Below are 11,301 nucleotides of genomic sequence, written 5' to 3' on the forward strand. Positions count from 1 at the left end.
AAGCACTATCGATGCAAGCACCGGGTATCGGTCAAATAGAATTGGGATTGAAAAGGTTATAATCTTGGCTCTAGACAGGATAGTCAACTTGAATAAAACACATTTCAATTCTATTTTTGTATTTAGTGGTATCAATGATATTATGAAATATGGAGGGAAGTTTTCCGAATAAAGATTTTGTGATTTATCGTAATGTATAAATAACATAATTAAATAGATGTAGAAAAAATGTCATTTTATTATATAATTTATTTATTGTTGCATAGATCTATACTATGCATTTGTTTTAATTAATATGCGCAAATACCATATGAAAAAGAATGCAACGCGAAGCAAAAAAAATCTCAGATAAGGTATATTTCTTTGTTTTAAAAAATTTATAAAGCAAAAAATTAAGTAAATAATTTTAATGATTTTATAACTGTAGAGAAATGAATTGGATGATGAACATGTTGAGTCCAGGAATAAAATTTTAAAAGCTTTGAAACAGGTACAAAATTATGATACAAGTCAAAACTCTTATGATTCTGGTAATTATATAAATATCATATTAATATGTATATTATTACATTCAATAGTTTAAAAAATTTATATGATTTAAACATGTAATATGTCATATACAGATAAAAAGAAAAAAATCTACATTCTTTTCTAATAATAAATATTTTTTAGATCGTACTTATTTTAGTGTCACACATACAGATGAAGAAATATGTTCTCCTGTATTAGAAGACTTATTGATAGAGTTAAATATATCAAGACTGGAGAAACAATTGCGTGCAGAAAAGAATGATTTATTTCACTCAATTTGCTCTTACTGTAAAAATATCTTTGAAATACCAAAGAATTTTATGAAATCAGTGGATAATACAACTCTTAGCCCATTGACGAAATGCAAAGCAGATTTAAGTTTTCTTCAAGCTATAGTATGGTTGAAATCGGTTGCAATAAGGATGCGTGAAATTCCTGTTGAAGAATATAACATGATATTTAATGTATCTACGAAAGTTCCTAAGCATAATGTTGTACAATCTTTGTCACATGTGAATGGTATTCATTTAGTTATTTATACTATTTTATCTTCTTTTTATGTTTTTTTCTGTTTTAATTTTAAAAAGTAGAATTATACAAAATAAAAAGAACAAAAATATTATAGATTTATCGCTTTCTAAGTTGCAAGAAAATTATAAGAAAAAAATGATCTGCACTAGTCCTATTCTTTCCAATAAAGAATTTAATAATATGGATTCATTAAGTTCTAAGTCTTCTAAGCCATGCTACAATTTCAATGGATATGATTCAAAAGAATTGTACAAGGAAAAAGAAAATTGTACAAATATAAATAATATAGAAGATCAGTCAGATCCTTTAACTCCTCAAAGGTGGAATAACTTATACACAATAAATGAATGTGTACCTGAACATCTAATCATTCCAGAGTCAGATGAAGAATTAACAATACATTCAGAAAATTTGGACAATATATATGAAGAACATTTTATTACACCAGATTTAATTAGTTTAAGAAATGATTCTTTAAATTATAATGAAAGTAATACTTCTGAAAAACATGATAGTGCATATGATACTTTAAATATTGATCAAGATTCCATTGTTTTTTCTAATAGTATTAATGAAAAAATACATAATAAATGTTTACAAAAAAAACGGAAATTAGAAATAGAAAATATATCGAGAAAAAGGTCAAAGTATACGAAAGGAAATGTTTCGACTGGATGGGTAAACTTTACTCTTAGAACATTGGAAACAAATGATATTGTCATAAAATCAATACAAATAATTTTAAGGGTTTTTAAAAATGAGAATATTGTTAAAGAACATTTAAAACGAAAATATTGGATTGATACATTAGAAAAGGAAGCTTTAGATGCAATATTAAATTTCTCAAATATTTTTAGATTAGAGATGAAATCTGATATATGTGGTCGTGTAGTTTTAGAAACCATAGAAGATATATTAGAAGAAATATATCAAGTTACAAATTTTAATAAGGTAAATTAAACACAATTTGTATTCTTATCATATATTTTTTTTGCAAATAATCAGTAAATGTGTAATTTATTTTTTCAGACAACGTTACAAATATATCATATATCCATCATTTTGGAATTTTGTAATTCTCCATATATTTGTTATGAAATCATTGATTTTCTTATCAAAAAATTAGATGATGTTCAAATTACTTTAAAGAATATATTTAAGAAAAAATTACATGGCATTCATAATGTAATTAATATAGTACATCTTATTTTATATGCTTTAAGAATTTGTTTGCAAAAATATACCATTATCATTCATAATAACAAAAATAATACTGAACACGATATTATACCATCAGTAACAAATCTTTGGCTCAAGCAATGGAACATAGACCAAGTCTTTGATGAGAAGACAAAAGAACAGAAAAACATAGAAAAATGGGCAAATAGTTTAGAAACTTTTACGATGACTTATATAGATGATATTCCATTATTAGCAGAAAAATCACGACAATTATATCTCATGTTGGTTACATAATATATTTATTATTTATATATATATATATGTGAAGTTAATGATAAGAAATATATGATGAATAAATTGTTGAAAGAATTTCATTTTATTATATTGTTTAAAGATAGAAAAAAATAGGAAATGTATATATATCTGACTTACTTAAAATATTATTTATATTATATTTAGATACACATTTGTATGTTTTCTAAAATTATTTGTACATCATAACTACTAAAATTAACAATAATATAGTATTTATCCATTTATGGAAGTTTTGATTACTGGCATTATTTTCAGAAGTCATATTTGTATGTAAGGAGTCATTTGTCCATTGGCATAACGATTCTTCATTGACTGGTACTGAATTCAAAACAATTTTTGAAAATATGTCTAAAGGACAAATTATAGAACACTCTGGAAGTGTTAGGAAAATATTTTCTTTATGAATACCTGTATAATAATTTATCTGAAACAGAAATATATTTTTTAACAATAAGATAGTTCCAGAATAATTTACATTTTAGATAAAAATTGAGGTTACACTTTAAAAAGTATTTTATCTTACTAGCGTTGTTCATTAACATAATTTTATGATTTTGAAATTATTTTCGTGCCTAAATTGATTATTGAATTTTTTCTTTCAAATATGTCAATAATATATGTCAATCATATTCAACAATCAAAATATTCAAACCTTTACTCCATATTTAGATGTAACATTGTTAAAATACAATTCGAAAATAAGCGAAGTTGCTTCGGATGGTATATGTGGTGACCATAGATTCAATGCTTTCAAAATACCCACAATATTTCTGTCATCACCGCTGTACATCATAATCTTTCTATCTTTCGTTATATTTCCTTGAATATATTTTAATGCGTTTACGATGATTTCTTTTAAAAATGTTCCGCCATTAAGTTGTTTTTGAATAGTTGTCTTTGATAGTAAATCATATTGCAACAACGTTACATTATATATTTCTCCATCTGGAAATGTTTCAGTTGCCCAATGTGGCAACGATAAATTATAGGCAGCCTATAATTAATTTATCTATTATTTATTATTCTTATTATATTTTAGATAGATATATTATAGAGCTTACTTTCGTGTATAAAATATTGTATAGATATTCTATATCAGATGGTTTTGTCATTTTTATGCCTGTATGGTTGGAAACGTAATGAAATAAAGGTGTATGGTGCAATATTATTTTTTGCATGTCCTTTTCCGCTTTTAGTTCTTCTATTTTAAAACGTGGACAGTAAGTGCCCAAGAATAATGTATCTTTCTCCATCCTTGTGTATTCTATAGATATTATTATTTATTTAGATTGATATATATGTGTGTGTGTCTATATATATATATATATATATATATATATATATATATATGTCATGTCCTATACATATATATATATATGTCATGTCATATACATATATATATATATATATATATATATATGTCAATATATATATATATATATATATATATATATATATATAAATGTATAAATGAATACTCTATGTACATGCATGGAACGATAAAGGATTTTTCTATATTTACGTAATTATCTTTTACCAACCAAAGGGTATTGGTTGCCAATTTAAATCATTATTCCATTTTTGTAATTCCGATGGTGGCCAAAGTGCAGCATTAACAATTTCTGCTGATATTTGTGATAACGGAAATTCTGTAGTACGCATTTTCATAATTTTGCTTGTATAGACGTCACCTAAGAATTTGTCGTACCTTCGTCGTAAATATGCCCCGAGGTTGTACATATTCATTTTACCAATCTATTAACATTTAATTAGTGTAATCTTTATATTTAGCATTATCTATAAAGTAGTACGTAGTATTTTTATATAACCAGTTTCCGTGTATGACGAAAATCTTACCTTGGGTATATCTTTCGTCATTGAATTAATATAATGGTATGAAAAATTATTAGACAATAATGTCATGTTATTTCTCATAATATCTTGATATGGTACATATTGTTTGTGCATAAAAATCTGAAGCATAATATATATACATATTATACAATATATATAGTTGATATATATATATATATATATTACACAGTTTATATATATATTACACAATATATATATAATGTAAAAATTAAACAAAAATTGTCTTACGATTTGTAGAAGTTTTAATTCCTCGATACCAAGAGTAAACGTTAACGAAATAAGGAATATAAATAATGGCTTCACATCCATGTTAAATCTTCTTTATTCACGTTTGATGTATAGGTAAATAGAAATTTGAATCGCATTAAGAAGTAATTTTACTTTCACAGTACACAATTTCTACGTTTTAAATTTTATCCGTCAGCATATAATAATCCGACAAAATGGTTCATTTAAAGTGGAGCATGTAAATTGCTTCCAAACACGATAAGAATTAAATGACGCGAGAGCGTCTCTTCTTGACACAGTAGTTTCTTTTACTCCGTGTAACTACAATTATCATCGAATGAGATCTCTTTCTCATTTTGAGGAAGGGGAAGACTGATAATCTTTTGACTAATAAAACTACCTCGTCAAAATGAATTAGAGACTATTATGTTTCAGCTAAGAGTATCGCGTTATCAAGTTGAAGATCTTGTTGAAAATTTATGTATCTGTATTGTGTCGACAAGTAAACAAGGATCTAATATATACGTGAAATATTTTTTATGATAAGTATGTTTATTGATATAAAATCATCATTTTATTTGGAATTAAGGTTTATATCGTATACATCATGTTAAAATCGAATCATTAAAATAATGACAATTATTGATGGAAGTTGAAAAAAGAATTAGAAAAGAAATATTTCATTTGAGATAAGATACAACTTTTTTTCCTAATAATTTCTCTAATTTTTATCCTTTTTATCGTCTGTTTCATTCTGAATATTTTTATCTATCTTTTTATTCAGTTTCTTAAAGCTTCCATCTTCCCTTTTCTATTCTAGCATTAAAATCACCACGCATTAGCTATTTTATGACTTCTAAATATAACTCTTAATCTCTTCATTTTAAATTGCTCTTTCGTTTTCTATAATTTAATTTATTTATGTTTATATGACGCATTGCTTTGTATTTAAGTAATTTTATTTGATTTTCTTATTTGATTTTCTTATCTCGCATAACAGTTTAAGTATATTTCTATTACATGATAGTTTAATTCTAACTATCGAGATTTAAATTATCATCGAGCATTTACGGAAAAAAAACGCATATAAAAGTGTGCATTATTTTTCTTCTAAGAAAATGATAAAATGATACTTAATGAAAGGAAAAATTGTGAATTGACGCAAATATCAAGTTATCTGTTAAAAATAATCTTGCAATAGATCCTGTAATAAAAATGATATTCCATTATTTAATCAAGTGCGATTTAAATCATGAAATTTTAATGAGATAGATAACTGAATTTTTGTGGGCATGTTTTCTTCATATCGTTATCATTGCCACGTATAACACGAAATTACTTATGTTTGTAAATTCGAAAAAACTAGGATAATGTAATGTCAGCGATAAACAGTGTTATCATTTTGTGAGGTTCTTATAGAAAAATTCTGTATTTTTTCTTTTTGTAAAATGAAAGAAAAGAAATTACAATGAGTAATTCACAGCATTGATTTATAATAGGTATAATAAATATATATATTTTTTTAATTTACTTTACAAATATTTTCTTTTTATACCGATTATAAATAAACGTAGAATTATTAGGTAATCGCGATCGTACTATTGTAATTTTGAAATCGAAATAATTTAGTATGCCCGCACATACTCGACGTAGCATTGTCCTACAATTTGCAATGATAATCGTTCGGTAACTTGATTAATTGTATGTCGCTCGCGATAAGTCTTAAATATAAATAAATCTACGAGAGTTCTCATTAGTACCCGCAGCAAAACTCCCGGATGATTTTGAACTTACGACTTGAACGAATCGTTTGTAATCAATGAGTTGTACGTTTTAACGGATATTAACATTTTTGGTATTTCAGTAGATTGAAAATTCAGTAACTTTGTGGGAAAAAAAACGAAATACATTTTTATAATATTATTATACAAGAAAACAAAACGTGAGACGTGAACGTAATTTACAGAAGGTAAAACTCATCGATGTAATTTTAATTAATGTCATTTATTTTGAAACGAGTAGATTTATTAATTTATTATAAAGGCCAGAGGATTAGAAGAAAATATATTATATTTTCGATAGGATCGTAAAGTTTTAACATACTGTAACTATATTCATTATTTCAAATATTTAGACTGTTGCATTATATTAGTAATGCGAAAATTCGAATTGTTTGTAATTGCAGATAATAAATGGTAGTATTTTATCGTAAAACACAGAATATTACTTCGAAGAGGCTACGTAAACGTTGTACATTTTAAAATTTGTGTTTCATTAATTCTAACAAGTGCTGGCAGTCGGTCTAAAGCAGTTTCTTTGGTACGAGCTTCTCCATTATATTAGAAGAAGCTTTGACGATTTTATCTCTGTTTAGTGTCAAAACTTGAAGAAGAAAGCTGATACTTGTAAGCATTTTTAGTAGTAGATTAAATAATTATTCATTAATTTGAAAATTTTCGCTTATATTGTTAAATTTGTTTTTTTTTGCTTTTTAAAATAATGATAATAAAAGAACTAATCGTTAGTAAGTACTGATAAGATAAAATACAGTATACAGAGATTGTTAGATTTTACGTTTAAAGATAAAGATTACTTGTTATTTTGAAGAACACGTTATTGTAACAATATTTTTTCTCTTTCGAAAAACAATTTTGGTATAATCGACATTACATGTTTTATTTATATTATTTCGATATTAACGATTTCATTTTCATGTTTTCATCTATTTTTATTTACATAAGATCAAATTCGATCATTCGATATCGATTTATTCTTATCGAATGATAATATAAACGTGTAACGAGTCTTAGTCATGAATATTTCATGATTTATTACAATTTATTGAGCTTGTTAGAGTGTTTAATGAATGTACTTAATCAATCGTAATCTATGTGTGCGATTTACGTGAGTGTATTCTCATCTGCATTATCCCTTATACTATTATCTTGAAATTTATTTTTTCTGAAATTTTGCATGAACATATTGAATCTACATAAATTAACAGTATATTGGAAATAAATCAACGGAATGAAACCAGTAAGTATGTAGGTATAAAAGATATAAAAGGTAGGTATAAAAGATATATATTTTCGTAATAATTGAAAAGTGTAGGAGGAAAACTAAGTATTATATTTTTATCATAAATGTGTCGATCGTCTTTGTATGACTTACTTTCAATAAAAAATTAAATAATTGCGTACTTCATATTATTGTAATTTTTATTTTGTTCTTCAATTGTCATAATGAAAATAATTGTTCCTTTTTTATGTTTAACATGTCACAAACAATACGAAAAAATTTTTTGATTATAATTATCATAGATTTGTTTTTTGTTTCAGTTTAACAAAATGATCTCAAATCAATACCTATATACATATTCGATTGTTTTACTTATTTGTATAAGTCTAACATTCGCGTATGCAGAGGAAGAACAAAATTTGGAATTAAAATTATTGAATGTGGTAAGAAGAATATTTCTTGTATTTTTTTTGAATTTACTGATTTCAATCACACAGACGCGCATACATATATATTCATTTATTTATAACTGATTCAAATTTATATAACTTATACATAATAGATATTTAGGCATGGAGATCGAACGCCTGATGATAATAAGCTGGAAAGATATCCGAACGATCCCTATATAAATTATGACTTCTATCCGATGGGTAGAGGACAATTAACAAATGTATGTTAGTTTCGTTCCTTCTTAATTACTTTGTAACGATTATACTGTTAATTATTTTTATTTTTCTCTCACAAAAGCGTTTATATCATAATCGATTACGTAATTTTTAGAATGGTATAGTGCGGGAATTTAAATTAGGAGAATTTCTTAGAAAAAGATATGATAACTATTTTGGTAAGATATACACACCAAGTATAGTCAAAGCTCGAAGTTCGGATTACGATAGAACGAAAGCATCGTTACAACTCGTTCTCGCAGGACTCTTTCCACCTAAAGGTATTCAAATATGGAATCCTCAATTGGAATGGCAACCGATTCCTTCGGAATACGTTCCAAAAGTCGATGATAATCTTTTTCTTAGTGACGATTGTCCTCGGTAATTATTACTTTTTTCTCGTCTATTAAAATCGATTGAAATAAATTGTTTCATTTTTATATTTATATTCGTTATTACAAATATAAAAATATACAATTTCCCGATTGCAGATATTTGGAAGAATACGATAGAGTTTTAGAATTATCTGAATATAAAAAAGAATTTGCTGAATTTGAAGACTTAACTGCAGAACTCACAAAATTAACAGGAAAAAATATTACTACTAGTTTAAATATGGCCAATCTGTATCATAGTTTAATGGCAATATATTCTATGAATCTTCCTTTACCTGCATGGGCAAAGTCCATATTTCCATATGGTAAACTTTATAATGCCACTGTTTTTGCTTATAAAACAAGCAATTATAATAAATCATTAAGAAAAATTTATGGAGGTATAAAATTTAATGATAACTTGATACTATGTATTCTTATTTACATATGTATATCATGAATCTTATTAAATTATTTTATTACAGGAGCCCTTCTTAAAAAATTTGTAGAAAACATGATGGAATATGTGAATGGTACTTTGAAAACAGGAAGGAAATTGTTTCTATATAGTGGTCATGAAACAAATATTGCTAGTTTATTGTATACTTTGAATGCATATACACCACATATTCCTGCATATTCTAGTAGTATTATTATGGAACTTTTATACAAAGAAGGCATATATTATGTCAAAGTATGTTAATTATATATTATTATTTTAATTTAATTTTTATTCTTTTGGTACTTTAAAATGCTATAAAACAATGAATTATCTACCACATATCTTCTATCATTTACAAGTTTTATTTATTTTATTTATAGGTATTGCATTATCTGGGAATTCCACCAGAGCTTGAAGTAGTTCAACTTCCAGGTTGTGAGCTCATATGTCCATTAAATAAATTTTTACAATTAATAATTAATGATATACCTTCAGACAAAGATATGGTTTGTGACAAAACAACAACTACAGATTATGCGGATCAAAAATATTATCCTAATAAGAATACTGATTTATACAATATCATAGAGAATTATATAAATAATAAAATATAATGATTCTGATATTGTTTAAATAAATCTAACAATATATATACAGTGAAAAATATTTGGAATCATTTGAAAATTGAATTTATGCTAACATAAATAAAAATTTCTTTTTATCTTTATTTTTGGTTTACATAAATTTTCCTTTGATAATATTTTTATCTTTTTGTTATTGCAAAATTTATTAAAATCATGATTAATAAACTATAATGTATTGCGACTTTTAACTTCTAAAATTGGCATATACTATCTATTTTTTAAAAATTTATTTAAACAGACAATTTATGTATTTTCAATTACATATATAATTAATGGATATATATACAAGGTGTTCAATTGCATGTGAAATGTACAGCAAGGATGAATTCTATATATTAAAACAAGAAAACAAGTTTATATAAAAATAAACCAATATGAACTTGTTTTCGAGTTACAGTTTGTTTTATGTTGTAATAACTCTTTATCTACCTTCAAGGAAATTACTTGAAATGAATAGCTCTAGCTTCAATTAGGCGTCAATATGTCTTATCATTGATTGTTGAACGCGTTAGATTGGCCAGATGGCTGTTTCAAAGCAGTTTCAATCGATATGTTGGCGAAGTGTTTCAACCTCTGTTGCCATATTGGGGAGAAAAGGAAAAGAATCAGATGGTAGTGGGAGTATAGTAGTGTAGAGTTAGGTTAGATTAGACATGTGACGACGTATCATAAGGCACAATTTATATCACGTGATGTAGTGACGTATAGAGTGGCAGTGGGAATAATGTGATGTCCTATATTCTTTCATGATGGAATTCTGGCAACCGTGTTTAACACGATTAACTGAAGTTTTGTAAACTATTGATTTTACAACTTGTAACAAGAAACTTTTAACCCGAAATTGTAACCTGAAAACGTTATATCGGGCATATGTTTATATAAACTTTTTTCTTATTTTAATATGTAGAATCCACAACTGTGTATTTTCCATATCTATTATTGTACATATGCAAGCAACTTGTATATGTTACAATATATAAATTATTCCAAAAAGTTTGACCTATATTTCAGAAATGTATCGGAGAAATTCCATAGAATAAATTTTTAATAAGAATTAATGTTATGGCAATCAACTTACGATACTGCTGGATCTTGAAGTTAGTCGTTCGATTGGTTATGATACAAAGATTAAATAATTTACTTAGTCTTTATTAAGTTCTAATGTATAAAATTATTCTCAAATAACTTAACACGATATTTTTATCATTAAAAAAATAACAAAAAATAAAAAAATAATATTTTATCTCTAATTTCTATCAAAAAGGTGTTCTATGAGATACGCTCGATATATTCTTGAATTATTAATCAAAGCTTTTAGAACCTGTATATAGTGAAAGTGAAGTGACTATATATATATATATACCACATGCAGCATTTTTTTGAATAATATATTTATAATAAATATATACAGATTATTTTACTTATCTTTAAATAATTAAGGATTTTAAGAGTTTAATATTCATAAAATTAATGCCACATGTGATATAAACAAT

The 11,301-nt window shown here is 25.5% G+C and overlaps 3 protein-coding genes and 1 long non-coding RNA gene across 5 annotated transcripts; 2 read left to right on the forward strand and 2 right to left on the reverse strand.

The window, feature by feature from the left end:
- The first annotated feature begins 193 nt into the window (after positions 1-193).
- On the forward strand, positions 194-2,707 carry LOC127072672 (uncharacterized). Its single transcript, XM_051013259.1, has 5 exons — positions 194-353; positions 428-530; positions 673-1,050; positions 1,157-2,013; positions 2,092-2,707. Exons 1-5 carry the CDS (start codon positions 321-323, stop codon positions 2,536-2,538), a joined length of 1,818 nt encoding a protein of 605 aa, XP_050869216.1. The 5' UTR covers positions 194-320; the 3' UTR covers positions 2,539-2,707.
- On the reverse strand, positions 2,673-4,943 carry LOC127072675 (venom acid phosphatase Acph-1-like). Of its 2 annotated transcripts, none has more exons than XM_051013264.1 (6): positions 4,663-4,943; positions 4,417-4,533; positions 4,101-4,314; positions 3,621-3,823; positions 3,212-3,553; positions 2,673-2,983 (listed from the first exon to the last, which is right to left on the reverse strand). In XM_051013264.1, exons 1-6 carry the CDS (start codon positions 4,741-4,743, stop codon positions 2,729-2,731), a joined length of 1,212 nt encoding a protein of 403 aa, XP_050869221.1. In that variant the 5' UTR covers positions 4,744-4,943; the 3' UTR covers positions 2,673-2,728. The 2 variants fall into 2 exon arrangements, 1 of the variants encoding a protein (XP_050869221.1); XR_007785572.1 differs by having other exon boundaries at positions 2,842-2,983; positions 3,083-3,553; positions 4,663-4,942.
- Positions 4,944-7,291: 2,348 nt separating this feature from the next.
- LOC127072674 (venom acid phosphatase Acph-1-like) lies at positions 7,292-9,891 on the forward strand. The gene is made up of 7 exons (XM_051013263.1): positions 7,292-7,698; positions 8,001-8,123; positions 8,243-8,353; positions 8,464-8,729; positions 8,840-9,123; positions 9,208-9,416; positions 9,545-9,891. Exons 1-7 carry the CDS (start codon positions 7,690-7,692, stop codon positions 9,776-9,778), a joined length of 1,236 nt encoding a protein of 411 aa, XP_050869220.1. The 5' UTR covers positions 7,292-7,689; the 3' UTR covers positions 9,779-9,891.
- On the reverse strand, positions 7,863-11,196 carry LOC127072679 (uncharacterized). The gene is made up of 2 exons (XR_007785573.1): positions 10,887-11,196; positions 7,863-8,751 (listed from the first exon to the last, which is right to left on the reverse strand). It is a non-coding gene; the product is annotated as an uncharacterized LOC127072679 (long non-coding RNA).
- Between the last annotated feature and the right edge of the window lie 105 nt (positions 11,197-11,301).

Source organism: Vespula vulgaris, chromosome 2, assembly GCF_905475345.1.
Source record: "Vespula vulgaris chromosome 2, iyVesVulg1.1, whole genome shotgun sequence".
NCBI classification, from domain to species: Eukaryota; Metazoa; Arthropoda; class Insecta; order Hymenoptera; family Vespidae; genus Vespula; species Vespula vulgaris.

Excerpts from the sequence above, each read along its gene's own strand:
- LOC127072672 (XM_051013259.1), top strand. The coding sequence starts at position 321 with ATGCAACGCGAAGCAAAAAAAATCTCAGATAAG. Across the intron at positions 354-427 it reads CAAAAAAAATCTCAGATAAG|AGAAATGAATTGGATGATGA; the intron begins GTATATTTCTTT and ends TTATAACTGTAG. Across the intron at positions 1,051-1,156 it reads ATCTTTGTCACATGTGAATG|ATTTATCGCTTTCTAAGTTG; the intron begins GTATTCATTTAG and ends AAAATATTATAG.
- LOC127072674 (XM_051013263.1), top strand. Across the intron at positions 8,354-8,463 it reads GTAGAGGACAATTAACAAAT|AATGGTATAGTGCGGGAATT; the intron begins GTATGTTAGTTT and ends CGTAATTTTTAG. Across the intron at positions 9,124-9,207 it reads ATTAAGAAAAATTTATGGAG|GAGCCCTTCTTAAAAAATTT; the intron begins GTATAAAATTTA and ends ATTTTATTACAG.
- LOC127072675 (XM_051013264.1), bottom strand. The coding sequence starts at position 4,743 with ATGGATGTGAAGCCATTATTTATATTCCTTATTTCGTTAACGTTTACT. Across the intron at positions 4,534-4,662 it reads AATTAAAACTTCTACAAATC|ATTTTTATGCACAAACAATA; the intron begins GTAAGACAATTT and ends ATTATGCTTCAG. Across the intron at positions 3,824-4,100 it reads TTGGCAACCAATACCCTTTG|AATACACAAGGATGGAGAAA; the intron begins GTTGGTAAAAGA and ends TAATATCTATAG.